The sequence below is a fragment of the Aptenodytes patagonicus genome, chromosome 2 (assembly GCF_965638725.1).
Source record: "Aptenodytes patagonicus chromosome 2, bAptPat1.pri.cur, whole genome shotgun sequence".
NCBI lineage: Eukaryota > Metazoa > Chordata > Aves > Sphenisciformes > Spheniscidae > Aptenodytes > Aptenodytes patagonicus.
The window spans coordinates 141,342,895-141,358,923 of record NC_134950.1 but is presented as its reverse complement, the minus strand read 5'-3'; the positions used below and the strand labels follow the sequence as shown (position 1 = coordinate 141,358,923).

The 16,029-nt window shown below is 39.5% G+C and overlaps 1 protein-coding gene across 1 annotated transcript in view; it reads right to left on the bottom strand.

Moving 5' to 3' along the window:
• THSD7A (thrombospondin type 1 domain containing 7A) overlaps positions 1-16,029 on the bottom strand; it is a 305,894-nt gene that overhangs the window by 39,602 nt on the left and 250,263 nt on the right. Inside the window, exons 14-15 of the mRNA XM_076331421.1 lie at positions 12,821-13,015; positions 9,150-9,413 (exon numbers count right to left, since the gene is read on the bottom strand). Coding sequence (XP_076187536.1) covers positions 9,150-9,413; positions 12,821-13,015 — 459 coding nt within the window. The remainder of the gene's footprint in view (positions 1-9,149; positions 9,414-12,820; positions 13,016-16,029) is intronic.

The window sequence follows — 16,029 nt, the reverse complement described above, 5'->3', positions numbered from 1 at the left end:
GAGACTATTCATATTTCTGCCTATCCATGGAAAGATAGATTGAACTCCATAAGACTTCTTTCTTTTTTTTCCAGCATTACCCTTCAAAGCCTCAAAACCTGAGAGCAACTGTTAATGCTTAACTATCTTCTGCATCAGCAGTTCTGTCTCTGGTGAACTAACTACAGGTCTTTGGATTGATGGATGATTGCTTCATGACTGATGTCCTGTTGACAGGGCAGATACGGTGGCACCATAATGCGGAGGCCTAAGCTAGTATTTCTGGTGCAAGGCAATAGGTAGCATATTCCTAGAGAACACACAACAGGACAAATATGGCATCTTGCATATCTTAAAAAAAAAAAAATCTTAGAAAAGATACAAACTATGAAACGGCAAAGTTTCCCAATAACAATTTGAGAACCTAGGCCTACTTCCATAGTAGATTAGAATCTCCTATGGGAAATATATTTGTTTTAGAATAAACACTCAACAGAAAGTCTCAATTAAATTTTAACACTCTGCTATTTTCTGTTGGTCAATTGCATTGCTTCAGGTTAGAATATTGAAAGTGAAAAAGAAGATTTTAAAAAATCCTAATACAAGCAGATACAGCAAGTTCTAACTGACGTCTTGGACCCTGTAGACTCTATTATAACATGAGATTTTACTATCACACATATAAGCAATTAAATACAAAATTCCTTGATTCACATGGATACTCCTAGCAGCTGTTGTAAAAGTATTCACTGATACACAGATATTCCTCTTTAATCCCCTGCATAAGCCTTGTAGCCATGGAAGGCTTTGTAGAGTCAGCACAAATCAATGCATCTCATTTAATTAATGCTAAAGGGGGAAATAATCTCACACTAATAAGGCAGCAGACAAACTATCCTGGACTAGTTGACTGTGCCTAAGGTCTTAACAGTAAACTGACATGAATTAAGAAGGGTAATACAACCTATATAAAAATGCTGCATCTGTCTGCCATGTTACAATGTTTGCCTTCACTACGCACAAACACAACCACCGCTTAGCTTATGTGTGTTGTGATTCATAATTGAGATATGATGGAGGGAAACTAAATATTGAAGAGTGAATAGTGTAGTTCATAAGCATGATATTGGCCTGCTTTTGATTTTTTTGTGATGAAAAGTCCAAGGTACAGTTTAAAGGGACCACGAAGAGACTCTTTCAATTTTTTTCACAAATACACTGAAACAGATTGTTGGCAGACACATGTCATTATCCACAGAGCTCTAGTATGCTAGTGATGACAGGGATAAAACTATGAAAAACAACTGATGCTTTTCTAATGGAAAAAACCCTCTCACACTTGACTATCAAGTGAACTATACGTTTTTGTATTTCTCCAGTAAAATTACCTATGTAGTACCGAAACAAAGCAGGAACCAGAAAAAGGGCAATTTATCTGTCTTCCATTAAGGAAAACAGGTAAACAACAGCTCAGTTACCACTTTTAGCTGACATTACCACATCTGCTGACAACTGTCAGCTGTTAACTCCTGCCCACACTCCACAGAACTGATGTGGCTGAAAAACACCAGTGGCAGAATATTTCAAATGGCTGCTGAATGGTGCTAACTCTTTCATCAATAAATTTAGGTCAAATTTGAAACAAAATATTTTGGAAAAGAAAAATCAAAATATTAGGCATATGTAATACTGAAAAACCCACAGATAAAAAAGAAAATAAGAAAAAAACCACCTTGTCTCTCTGCAGCTGAAACTTAGGTCTATTTTCAGCTGTTAGTTTGGGATTTCTTTTGAAGCACCTGTTAAGCTACAGAAAGCTAACCACCCTCTTCAGAAGGACTCTGCCCTCTGCTTCTCCGGTGTTCTCACCTAGCAGTAACAACAGGTTTATTTAATCATATTTTGCCTTTCCTTTTTTGTTACGGTCACTCCTGTCTTATTGAGAAACTTGTTCGTACGTGAGACTTCATAGCTGCACCCAAAATTTCAAAGATTATCGCAAGAATCCTCTTATGTGTCTACAAATTTAGGGCCTTCCTTGTGTCACACCCTTCTTTTAGCTCCTCGGTGTCTGTGAAACTGTTCGTTAACTCTTCTCAAATCTTTTGAAAATGAGATGTATCAAGCAGTAAAAAGATCTCTGAAGTATTTATTCTTCTGCTCCTGTTTACCTTTTCTTTCCGAGTAAGTCAACTGAATTGTGATTATAAGCACACATTTCACAAAACAAACAGCTTATGAATTTTTTGGCACTGAAGAGCAGGTCTGTCTTCTGATTCCTCCCACTCAAAACAGCATGACTTGCAACAGTGACCTGTTCATGGCCTCACAAATTTACACGGCAGTATTTACATAAAACTTTTGACAGTCTTGCAATCTGAGTTTCTCGTGGCTTTTTAGTATGTCACACAACATATCCCATGATATATTAATAACATCAGTGTGGGTGTAGTTTGTTCCTCTTGTCACATTTAGAATATATTGTCACAGGTGAAGAAGTACAGTTATCCCCATTTCCTACCTCATGATTTCATAGTGTCAGGAGATAACAAAAGTTCAACTAAAAGTTGGACACCACACAGGAAACATCTTCCCTTAAATAATGGTCTTGATTTCTCTCCTAGTCCAAGCTAATTTGCCAAATGATGTCCCATAAAAACTGCGATTTCATACTATACTACTTGGAAAAGAAATAACAGACTCACAGGAACTAACAGTAAAACAGATTTCTGAGTAAAGCAGATAACATAGCAAACAAACCTGACTCCTATCCTTTGGATCAGTTACAAAATTAGTGAAAAATTCAGTGTTATCATTTCCATAGGGAAATAAGCAACTCTGTTAGAATTTCCAAAAATAACGCAAGCAGGCTTGAATTATGAGTCCTGTCAAGTTTAGCTTGAAAAACTAAAAGCAGATTGATGGGAAGCTACAAGGCACTTTTATTTGCTAGCAGGTGGAGTAACTATTGTGATACCACAGAAGTCCCTTGTTGATTTGGCATAATATAGCTTTTATATTTGTTCTTAAAGAAAAAAACAAACAGCACACTGAAATCTAGAGATGGTGCCAAACTGAAGAACTGTCATACACCAAGGGCATGAAAATAACAAGAAAAATATCATAAATACTGGCAAGATATAAAATAAGATTTAACTGGCAAAACAGCAGTTTATACATGTTGAGAAAAATAAAACAAATCATCAGAATGCAATCCATGAATACAAAGCAGATATTCAGAAAAGGCAGCAAACATATACTGAAATTAGATTGAAACATCTATATCACTTGTTCTAGCCCCCTTGTATCTGCAAAAGTACGCTAAACCTGGAAAAATGTTGAAGGCAGACAATAAATTAGGTAAACCTTAGAAATAATCTGTACTATGTGTATGTACAACAAACATCAATAATAGATTTTTGTTCTAGAAGAGCTACTGGAAAGGAAACCATAATTTTAGTGAAGTATTCCTTAGAATCATAGAATCATTAAGGTTGGAAAAGACCTCTAAGATCATCAAGTCCAACCGTCAACCCAACACCACCATGCCCACTAAACCATGTCCCTAAGCGACTCATCTACACGTCTTTTAAATACCTCCAGGGATGGGGACTCAGCCACTTCCCTGGGCAGCCTGGTCCAATGTTTCACCACTCTTTCAGTAAAGAAATTGTTCCTCATGTCCAATCTAAACCTCCCCTGGCGCAACTTGAGGCCGTTTCCTCTCGTCCTATTGCTTGTTACTTGGGAGAAGAGACTGACACCCACCTCGCTACAACCTCCTTTCAGGTAGTTGTAGAGAGCGATGAGGTCTCCCCTCAGCCTCCTCTTCTCCAGGCTAAACAACCCCAGTTCCCTCAGCCGCTCCTCAGAAGACTTGTGCTCCAGACCCTTCACCAGCTTCATTGCCCTTCTCTGGACACGCTCCAGCACCTTGACGTCCTTCTTGTAGTGCGGGGCCCAAAACTGAACACGGTATTCGAGGTGCGGCCTCACCAGTGCTGAGTACACGGGCACGATCACTTCCCTACTCCTGCTGGCCACACTATTTCTGATACAGGCCAGGATGTCATTGGCCTTCTCGGCCACCTGGGCACACTGCTGGCTCATGTTTAGCCGGCTGTCAACCAGCACCCCCAGGTCCTTTTCTGACAGGCAAGTCTTCCAGCTCAGGGGGAAGTCTTCCAGCTCAGGGGGCTGAATACCCTGAGGATAACTGGTCTGACTATTAAAGACTGAGGCAAAGAAAGCATTAAGTACCTCAGCCTTTTCCTCATCTTTGGTGACAGTGTTCCCCCCTGCATCCAATAAAGGATGGAGATTCTCCTTGGCTCTCTTTTTGTCATTAATATATTTGTAAAAACATTTTTTGTTGTCTCTAACGACAGCAGCCAGATTGCGTTCTAGCTGGGCTTTTGCCTTTCTCATTTCCTTTCTGCACGACCTAACGAGATCCCTGTACTCTTCTTGAGTCGCCTGCCCCTTCTTCCACAAGTGGTAAACTCTCCTTTTTTTCCTGAGTCCCAGCAAGAGCTCCCCGTTCAGCCAGGCTGGTCATCTTCCCCGCCTGTTCTTCTTACGGCGTATGGGGACAGCCTGTTCCTGCGCCTTTAAGACTTCCTTCTTGAAGAACGTCCAGCCTTCCTGGACCCCTTTGCCCTTCAGGACTGTCTCCCAAGGGACTCTCTCAACCAACGTCCTGAACAGGCCAAAGTCCGCCCTCCGGAAGTCCATGGTTGCGGTTTTGCTGGCCCCCCTCCTTACTTCACCAAGAATGGAGAATTCTATCATTTCATGGTCGCTAAGCCCAAGACGGCCTCCGACCACCACATCTCCCACCAGTCCTTCTCTGTTTGTAAACAGCAGATCGAGCGAGGCACCTCCCCTGGTAGGCTCACTTGCCAGCTGTGTCAGGAAGTTGTCTTCCACACACTCCAGGAACCTCCTAGACTGTTTCCTCTCTGCCATGTTGTATTTCCAGCAGACGTCCGGGAAGTTGAAGTCTCCCACAAGAACAAGGGCTAGCGATTAAGAGACTTCTGCCAGCTGCTTGCAGAATGCTTCATCCGCCTCTTCATCCTGGTTGGGTGGTCTATAACAGACTCCCAGCAGGATATCTGCCTTGTTGGCCTTCCCCCTCATCCTTACCCATAAACACTCAATCGTATCATCATCACAATCGTTGAGCTCTAGACAATCGAAACACTCCCTAACACACAGGGCCACCCCACCGCCTCCCCTTCCTCGCCTGTCCCTTCTGAAGAGTTTATAGCCATCCATTGCAGCACTCCAATCGTGGGAGTCACCCCACCATGTTTCTGTGATGGCGACTAAGTCATAGCTATCCCGCTGCACAATGGCTTCCAGCTCCTGTTTGCCGCCCATGCTGCGTGCATTGGTGTCGATGCACTTGAGCTGGGCTATCGATTTTGCCCCTGGCATTGGCATGCCACCCCTAGGCTCATCTCTAGTGAGCCTGGTTTTATCCCCTTCCCCCTTCGAACCTAGTTTAAAGCCCTCTCAGTGAGCCCTGCCAATTCACGAGTGAGAATCCTTTTCCCCCTGTGAGACAGCTGAACTCCATCTGTTGCCAGCAGACCCAGTGCTGTGTAAACCTCCCCATGATCAAAAAAGCCAAAATTCCTCCGACAGCACCATCCCCTGAGCCACGTGTTGATCAGGTGTGTTTTCCTGCTCCTTTCAGTATTCTTCCCTGCCACTGTAGGGATTGAGGAAAACACTACCTGTGCTCCTGATCCTTCAACCAGTTGCCCCAGTGCCCTGAAGTCCCTTTTGATCGCTTCTGGACTTCTCTCTGGAACCTCATCACTGCCAGCCTGTATAACCGACAGCGGGTAGTAGTCGGAAGGCCGTACCAGACCAGGGAGCTTCCTAGTAATGTCTCTGACCTGGGCCCCAGGGAGGCAGCAGACTTCCCTGTGGGATGGGCTTGGTCGGCATATTGGGCCCTCTGTTCCCCTCAGAAGGGAATCGCCTACATCTACCCTCCTTTTTTTCCTAGCAGAGGCAGTCATAATGTGTGGGGCTGACTGCCTCACTCTAGGCAACCCCCTGGATGGACCTTCATCTACATCCTCATTTGCCTGGCCCTCAAGTTCCAGGGCCCCATATCTGTTCTGTAAGGGCAACTGGGAAGGTGAGGGAGGCCGGGCGGGGGTTAGCCTGGCACCCTGAGCAGGGACCTCTTTCCATTCCCCCCTGTCACTCAGGTCCCCTCCTTCTGCCTGGTGGCAAGAGGGCAGGGGATCCTCTGCTTCCTGTGGAGCCTCCATCTGCTGCCTTTGCCTCAGGGACGGTAGGGTGTGGCTCCACCAATCTACCTCCCTCTCACACTCCTGGATACTCCTTAACCTTTCCACTTCCTCCTTCAGCTCTGCCACCAGGCCGAGCAGATCATCCACCTGGTCACACCACACACAGGTGGTGTCTCTGCTGCCCTCCGGTACAAGTGACAGGCTCAAGTGACTTAGCATCTGTTTAATTCCTTACCATCAAAGTCAGGTTAGATACCTCATTCCTTCTACACCTGAAATTCCTGTCAAACAATTTTAGGAAGTGCAAGGAATGCAGGATTAGTTAACAGCAATTCCAAACTTCATCTGCCCATGGACGACACCATGGACCAAGATAAAAGTACTCTCTCCCTCAAATGGAACTGATGAGAAGACACATACAGATGTCTTGTGCTTCACTATCAAAACCAGGTAATGAAACGGGGAAGGGGGGCGGTGGTGGGAATCAGAGAACCAGACACCTTAATAAACTGATCTAGAGAGAAAGAATTCAAAACAAAACAACCCCAGAAAACAAAGGGTTCAGGTTTCCCAACCTACAATAAATAGAGTAATGACTCATAAACATTTCCAGTTTACAAAGAGAGCTACAAGAGACTTGAAAACTCCTGTGAGAAAAATGGGATGGAACTGTAGAAATAAAAAAATAAACAAAGCAATGCTATATTGTGTTTTGGGAAGGTTGGGTCTGGAGCCTGCTCGTGCTAATAGCATGTAAATGGTAGCCCTGGCTATAGTAGGTATAACAACAGTACACTGTTAGTAGCTTTTCTGCTAGATTATTATTCATTGTGGTCACTGTGAGTGTAGGCGACATTCACTGATAAAATCCATTAGATTAGAAATTGCTATCATGAAGAGTTATAAGAGGGTAAACAAAGATGGTTGAGAATATCCTTTTTTTCCATTTTTTATTCCTCTTTTATGTCTCTCTGATTCTTGCAATGGAATTGCACCTCAACGTGCACTGCCAGGGCTTGAAAGCAGCTACGTCCATGCTCATTCTACACAAAGAAAGAGTTCCCACCTTTTTTTGCAGGCAACTTCAAGTAGCACATTACCTACCACATGAAACACCTACAATTTGCTCTTGGACAGACAGCTTCTTCCCTCATGTGTCTTCCCTTGGCTGTTGACACAAAACCTGACAGTCCCCGTTCTTCAAGTCAATGAAAACTGACTGGCAGCAGGCCATCAGTCCCTCTAGTTTCCCATGGACTTAAGTTCTTTTATAATTTTCCATTTTTCAAAGGTCACTCTGGACTTAATGCTGAAAGAATATTAATTTCTAACATAGTGTCAAATATAGTTAAAAAAAAATCAACAAAGAAATAGGAAAAAGTTTCAGTTCTGTATTTTATAACAGTGTCTTCTGAACAATTCAGATTGTTCCACGACTCTTTTTTCAGCGTTCCCTACCACCTTTCTGAGGAGCTTTCTAATTCCCTCAGGACAACTACCCAGCCCAGGCAGATCTGTGCTCACACAACTGCTGGTCATTAGAGGTAGCTGTGTCTTTTGGTACTACAAAGATGGCAAGTGGTCCTGGGCAGGCTGAGCAAGTGTAGCATGTCCTCTTTAGACTACACAAAAGAACAAAACTAAATCTTTGCGGACCTCAACCGAGAACAAACAACTGAAAACAGAATTAAAGAACATTCTCAGAGTAGAAAGAGAGATTTCCTGTCCCATGCGAGTTTAGGATTTAGACTTTGTCATTCAGATGTATTTATGCAAACTTATCTTTCAGCATGAGTTAACTACAGCAAAAGATGATTTTGAATAAAAATAAACATGGGAGAAAATTCTTCACAGAATTATCTTCCGGCTTTGCTCTGAGGTACTAAGCCGAATGCTCACTTTTCCATGGAATCACAAAGATATGCTACAGCTTGGCTTGATACACTCAGTTTCTAATTTATCATAGCTCTAAACAGGAATTAATAGTGCTAATTAAAATCCCCTTAAGTAATTCAATTTCTTTGCTTAGCTATTTTAACTTTATCCAAGTAAATAAATGAAATTTCTGTTATCTTAATTTAACATTATAAAGTAGAATACATATACAAATTAAACTTACATTGACCTTTTAATGGTACTGACACTAACATCCAGCTTTTCATACCGATAGCTCAGATACAATTTTGCACTGCAAGCAGGAAAACAAATGAACAAAAACCTCCAGTGATGTAAATTAGCACATTTCTGGCTCACTGAAAATCAGAAAGTGACGGTTTTAATCCTAACACTATAGATGCATCCACTTTAGGAAGGAACACTGTTCCCTCCAGGAGCAATGTGAATACAAAGAACATAAAGTCTTTAAACATCCTAGTTTTACACATGACAGAATTACACAGAGAAAGTGTTGTGTGCTGTTGAACTCAGGTCAATGCATGCCTGTTAAGGTGCTGAAGAGCAAATGGTAGAGATAAGGCTATTTAAGGAGATTAAAGCTATCTAAAGAATCTGTGGAAATAATTTCAGCCTTTCCAAAATAGTCCTGTGCTGTCCCCGTTTACTTTTTGAGGATCTGACCCTTCTAAATAGCTTTATTCCCAAATTTGCAGGTACAGTTATCAGGAAAAACAACGAGATTTTACTTTTATCTATTAAAATACCTAGTTAGTAATTTACCATGATTTTACTTTTAAATATTGCACTGTAGTAATCAGTAAAAATTAAGTTTACTATTTTGCAAGTCAGCACAAACGTCTGCTGGGTTTGAAGGTATCTTAGGATAAAATGCAGCCTAAGCAATAAATATTAATCTGTTAATTCTACCTGTACACGTATTATGTTAAATGAAATAAAGCAGATAAGTAAACAGATGAAAGAAAAGAGGTTTCCAAATACCGTGACTGTTGCATCGTGATGTTTCCACAAGACGATTGTTTTGGTCATAGCATGCCATGGCCTGGTAACGATAGCCTTGTCCACATTCCTTAATGTCTCCTTGTACCTTCATTCCCAGCAATACTTCCAGCTTACCCTCTGGTAAAATACAGTCTGACCAATTTCCCACAGGCTGAGCACTGTACTTGTCACACGGACAAAACTGATTCTCAATCAGAGGATACAACTGAGAATTTTTGCATTTATCCCTTTTCTTACTTTTTCCTAGAACGAAGAAAAAATTATTTTAGAAAGTTTGTATCAGTTTACATCTCCTCAAAAATTTCATTTAGACTTCTGTAACAAATGCTTGAAATCAAATACATATGCCTAAAACTAGTTACATTAATCTCTATTCATTTAGGTTCATGACTTGAATTTCTTAAGTAATGGATGCCTACACTTTGCACAAAGGCAACATCGTTTAAAATAAAGCCATATATTTATATTTACTTTGGAAAAAAATGCTTGGGGAGTACAGTTTGAAGAAGTTAGCAATTAAACAATAATACCCTTTTTCCCCTATTTCGTCAGCAGTGTGCAGTCCAATAAAAAAAAAAATGTCTCTGGATAAAACTTTCTCAAGTTGAAGGAAATTGTAGGAGTAAGTAACATGCATCTTTGCTACAGCAGTACCTTCTTTCAAAATGTCAAAATCCTTTAATTTCATTACCTGCTATTGTACATTTGTTAATAATTACCATTCTTCTACCCTAATAGAACAAGCTCCTTCTGTGAATTTGTTTCTTTTCAAATCTCTTCTTGTTTTCCTTCCCCAACTGGAGCATAGCCATCCACTCACCCTCCACTTCCCATTAAATCTATTTTTAATCTTCTCTTTGGTAAAGATTGCTCGGTTTTCCTTTCTGTACCAGAAAGCTCATATATATTAATGCAGAAGTCTTTGCAAAAGTAGTTTTAAAAATGCTTGTTACTTAGATACTACTGTAAATTAATATTCTGTAGTATTTTCCTTGCTATTCAAAACAGGGCACTGGACACAACTTTGTAGCACCCTTAGTGCTTGTATTTACTACTGCCTTCATTTAGAATAGAAAAAAGGTACCTGAAGAAAAGGTTATCTTTCTCTTGACAACACAGCTTCATACTAAAAATACACTTCTCCTCCTCCTCCTCATTTTCACCATAAATAATTATGAATTCACTCCAGGTCAGCTTTATGTGTTAGCCTCAATAGCACATTGCCACAGAGAATACACCACAGCACATATCACAGTCTTAGCAAGTTTGAAGGGGTAACTTAACTCAGGACAGGGAAGTATCTCAAAGTGTTAATAGTGTGGTAAGATAATCTGCTCTTTCTTGCTTTGTTTTTAAAACAAAAAAAAGTGTTAGGGTTTTTTTGGAAGCAAACCTGGCATAAAGTTCACTGGAGTTATAAGACAGCCACAGTGAGCCTTCTCGAAGATCATGAATTATTCATTGTCCACAGGTCTTCTGTTTTACAGGGGGATGGAGCACGGGATAGGGTTTGGATCCTATCACATTCTTTCTGAGGCTGCTAATGGGCACCCCCCTTAGCTAGCTTTCCTCCACCACAGACAATAGAGACTAATTGGCAAATAGTGCTGTGACAGAGGCCAAGTCTCCCTCTTGAGGTTTCAGTTATAACTTAGAAGCAGAGCATGTGTTTTTCTCTTCATTTCATGCAGAAGAAATAAAAAAAAGAGAATAAAAAGGAGCTGAAGAAAAAAAAATGTTTCAAAGTGGAAGGGTGTCCATCACGTGGAACAAGGAAAAGTTTGTGGCAAGGCGTTGGACATCACTGGAAAAACTTTGTATTCTGTTAACTAAAACCTCAAGAGGTTTCAAGGGACACAAGGTAAGAACATTCTTAGTTGTGTCAAGAAATAAGGCAGAAAATTAAGCAACGTATTGCCTCATGTGGTGATCTGAGATGCTGGATGAGGGCAATGGAAAAATGGAGAACACAAAGAACTTGGAGAGCAAACATTCAGCCAGGGAAAGGACTGGCTTAATAATAAATTCAAGACTGCAGCTAAGAAGTTCAAAAGAGGTAAACCAAAGCTTAAGGCTGAAAATTATGATCTATAGCAAGAGGCTGAAAAGCACTCAGCTGCCGTAGTAATTCTAATGCATCAAAACACCATCTGAGAGGGAAGTCCTGGTGTAGCCAAGACCAGAAGTAGGAAGAGGAATGCAAGTGGATTAACACCTGGTCCTGTTAAGGAGAGATGATTGTTGATTGGTCTGTCACCAATTTAAAAAAAAAAAAAAAAAAAATCCACTTTCACTGGATTTTCTATTAAAAGGTTTTCTATTGAAAGCTCCAGGGGAATTTCAACAAGATTTTTTTTTCTCAATTACCGTTCAGTGTAAGAAAAAACAAAACCAAAGAAAACAGACCCAATTCAATCTGGTGAGAATTCAGTCTGGTTAGACAATGCTGGCAAGATAGAGCTTGTGCATGAAATCATGGTTGCTGAGGAATTAAAACAAATTGCAGACCTTCTCCCTAAACTCTTAATGAGAACACACACATAAATCAAGAAAATGCAAATAATTAGTAGGGCCTGTGGCCACTCTGGTTTTCATTATCAGTTTTTCAAATCTAGTTTCATGTCTTAGTAGAATTAAACTTGTTTAACCTTATTTGGGAGTGAAAGTGATTTGAGAGTGATGTGAAGAGATGTCCTACCCCAGGAATTCTCCGAGTGCCTCACACTACCTACATCATGTTGAAGACCCCAAGGTCTTTGGCTTTTTACACCATTAAGCCAATCAGTGTTTGTGAGTTACATGCCTTTCAACATTCACTAAACTGTCCAACATTTGCCTGAAAACTATCAGTAAAATAAAGTTTAAGGAAAAAAAAAAAGCTTTTGAAAAAGTATTTTCATATTTTAAAATATTTAAAATATTCATATTTTAAGCTGTAACTTAGAACAACAAAGCTGTAACAAGAAATTGCTGGAGATGTAACCTCAAATGTCTGTCTCTTGTATTTTTTAAATGCTTAGCACAAATAGATACTCTCAAGGACATAATTCTGTACAAATGATAAAACATAAACCAGCAACCTTCCTGACCTCTTTGTGCACAGAAGCAGGCTGCAGAATCAGGGTTTGGAATAAACATGGTATGAAAACCTTTTAAATAGCAAACAATCGTGCCCCTTTTGGTGAAAAGATAACACAGGGCTCAACAAAAATGCAGGTAAAGATTTTTTTTATTTTATTTCCTTGGACTGGATCAGTTTGTTGGTTAATTATGCTGCTTTACATTTTTCACCTCCCTGGAACTACAGACAATGCTGACTTGCCTGTCAGGAAAAGAAACGGTCTGCTTTGCAGTTTACTATGTGCGCTCCATTTAGAAGAAACCCTGGCCTCCTACATTCTCCCATCTTCTCTCTAGCCACTTCCCCATCATCAAGAGTCTGAGACATGTGGCAGGAGTTTTTTCTCCTGAGGGGTTATTTTTTTGTTCCACTAACAGTATATAGAGATGACAGTGACATTGGGTCTGCTTTCTGCCACGATGACAAACTTTGCTTGCTTGTCATAAGGGAACCTCAGAACAACGCAGGTTTTAATCAAAACAGTAGCAATAATTCATAAAAGATGCATTATTTTTCTAGTTACTCTTACCGACAAGAGTGCGTTTTCTTGTCCTGACTCCTCCACAGTCCCCATTACAGGAAGAAAACTTTGACCAGTTTGTAAACTGACAGTCATCTTGGCAGGGAATCTGGCACGTCTGTGTTAAGGATGGCAATGGGCCAGAGTATTTAAGGCACTCACTGATGTCAGCCTGTCCTCCGTCTTGTCTGCGACAAGTAATTGCTGGAAGCAAAAAGGGATGGAGTTTAATTCAGCAGTTTTTTCATGAATGTGTCTATTCAATTTAGTAAGTCTACAATATTCTACCACAAAATCACATTGAAAGCCCAGAATAGTTATACAAGAACCTAATATTCGCAATAAGTTATATCTTGAATGAATACATTTGACATTTCTGACTTTTTTGAGATTCTGTTTAAATTTCTATTTATCGGGACTTACCTCGGAAAAAAAAATATCTTACAGACAACTGTAAATATTATAAAGGTTGCACCATGTTATCCACACCTGTTATACCACTTTTCACATTATCAATTTTCCTACAGATATAGCCTATAACTCAGACATTAAAAAACTTGCAATGTCATTTTAAGTAGCTGAATGTTGTATAAGCTATAAACTTGTATCAGCAGCATATATTTTAAAAAAAGGGACAGACATAAAATTTAGAAACATATTTGAGTTCTGGATACCACTTAACCACCCACAACGATATTGCTGCCTGATGCTCTTCAGCAATTTTTAGTCTTGAAAAAGGGTTGAAGGACAAAGCATGTTTGCTAGGGATGGAGTATCAGCCAATAGGGCTACAATGTTTTATAACAGGATAGCCATATCCTGAATGAAAACTTAAGAAAACTTCAGGTGGCACAAAAGGAAGAAGTTGGAACATAACAATTTATAAAGAATAGGGCTGCTTCATTAATGTAGTCTTTAACAATGCTGTATTATTGTTCCTCATGGATAATTTATTTTTTTTTTTTAACATGGTTGCTTATCTATTATTCTAACCTAAGCTCAGTAAATCTAACTTTATTTCCTTGCCCAAAACAACATAAAACTTATTACACAGTAACAAGACTGGAAACTTCTAGTTGCTTACACAATAGAATTATATTTATGCTTCTTGGCATCTGACGCTACACAGTATATGCAGTATCTCATAATGACTGTGAAAGTAATTTGGGTCACCAATTGTTGCAGTAACATTGCATCCAAACATATCATTCTATATATATATATGAGGGAATATAATGTTTTATATTATACTCCGTTCCATAATTTAAGCATAGCACTTCAATTATTCTGACAATAATTGTTTTATTGGTACGTGAATTGAAAAAAAAAAAAGTAAATTTTACTAACAAAACTATTAGGGCATAATCAAGTTCAACTTGGAGAAAAATGGGGTTTGAATGCAAAGTTTCAAAATAAAACAGAAAACTGGCTATAAGTGACTATTTCCTCCTGGAAGAAGAAGGAAGAACACTTGAGGAAACAATTTTTTTAAATTTTTTTTTTAGATTGTTGTAAGGTAATTGTAAAGGTTTAGTGACCTATGATTTCTGAAAAAAAATTTTGTCTGACAGTTCTGAACTAAATTTCTACCTCATGTTGACTGTGGAAAGCTGAACTTGATGACCCACATGGTCCATTTCATCATGTACCTACTAAAACATATCCAAAGGTCCCGAGTGAATTGTTTTTGCCACACGTCTGTGGTAAAACACTGTGAAAGGGAGGGGGGGTTGTTTTTTCAGAGATGCTAAGCAAACAACTTCCCTGATCCTTGACTGCCCTTTGGAGCAGGGCTGCCAGCACTGTTTGTAATAGGCTCAGTACTGCATTAAGTTGTGCTTACTGGGGGACTGACCAGCTGTACATTGTCTAATACAATTATTCTGTCAAATCTTATTATTATTGGTGTAGTTTACATGAGGAAACCCTTTTTTCTTCAGATATAATTATAGTGATTCAATGAGCAAAACCCAATATTTGAAAATTGAAAATCCATACAACTATTACAAGGATGTGTTAACTGTACCTACTATAGGATTTCTAAAATTACACAAATATTTTGGAAAAACACAAGTCAAACCAGTATCTTCCAATACAAGCCTAGGCTATGGTTTTGGATTCTTGTGAGATACTTTTCTCTGCTAATAACACACATCGGTTTCCTCGAGGTAAAAACACAGTTCAGACTAGTTCTACCCTGTGGAAATTCACAGAGGTCAAACCTAAATCCTCTGTCTTGAGTTTGACCTTGGCATGTGCATGCATCAGCAAAACTAATTGCATTATCTTCACTACATTCTCAGGGAGATATAGACCACCATTTTTAGCAATGAAAACTATACCTAGCCAAGGGCTAAAAGGCAGTCTACTGATTAACCCAATGACTTCTAATAACTTTCTTCAAAAGTTTAATACCCATTTTAGATACTGCCTCTCCATCTAGTCCTTTGATAGGCCATAAACATTGTCCATTGAAGAATATACTTTCTTTCTAGCTAAATTGAGTTTTTCTAAAGCCAATATTCATTCCCTCATCTTTCTTGGTTATTAAACATTACGCTGTGGGCAGCTATCCACTGTGTCATAAATTTTTTCAGACTCGTATTAGTGCATCTAATTTACATCAAGCAGACCCAGGTGAGAAGCTCCCCTGAGGATTAACACTTTGGGTTTTTTCCAGATTAACTGTCAGTTGTACTGTAGCAATCAAAGCAGGAAAACTCTTCATTCTTGAGACCTAAATATTTCACCTTAATAAGAACACAGATTAGAGGACAGCTTGGCATACCAAATCAATTCCTGAATCTTAATTTTCACAGTGCCTGCCCATAACTATTCATGTTACTTCTGGTTGACAAGACCTGGATGATTGGCTCTATATTCCATTTTTCTATTGTTATTCTACAGATTCAAGTATCAATTTGAAAGGTTTGTACTCCTTGTGACTGTTGAAGAGTGGGTATTTTTCCATTACTTAAAGTAGGGATTTTGACAACTGTGTACATTCCATTAATACATTATTTTGGCCAGGTAAATGTCTTACTTGACATCTGAAATGCTCTTACTTTTAGTGGAGTTACTTTTTCCACTCACAGCCTAATTTGGGCAAACTCATCCCCTGCCTCTTTGATCCAACCCATGGTTCTTTAATTATATTCTCTAAAAGTTGCCGAGATCGATGATTAACTCACTATACAGAGAAGTGTCTCCAACTACTA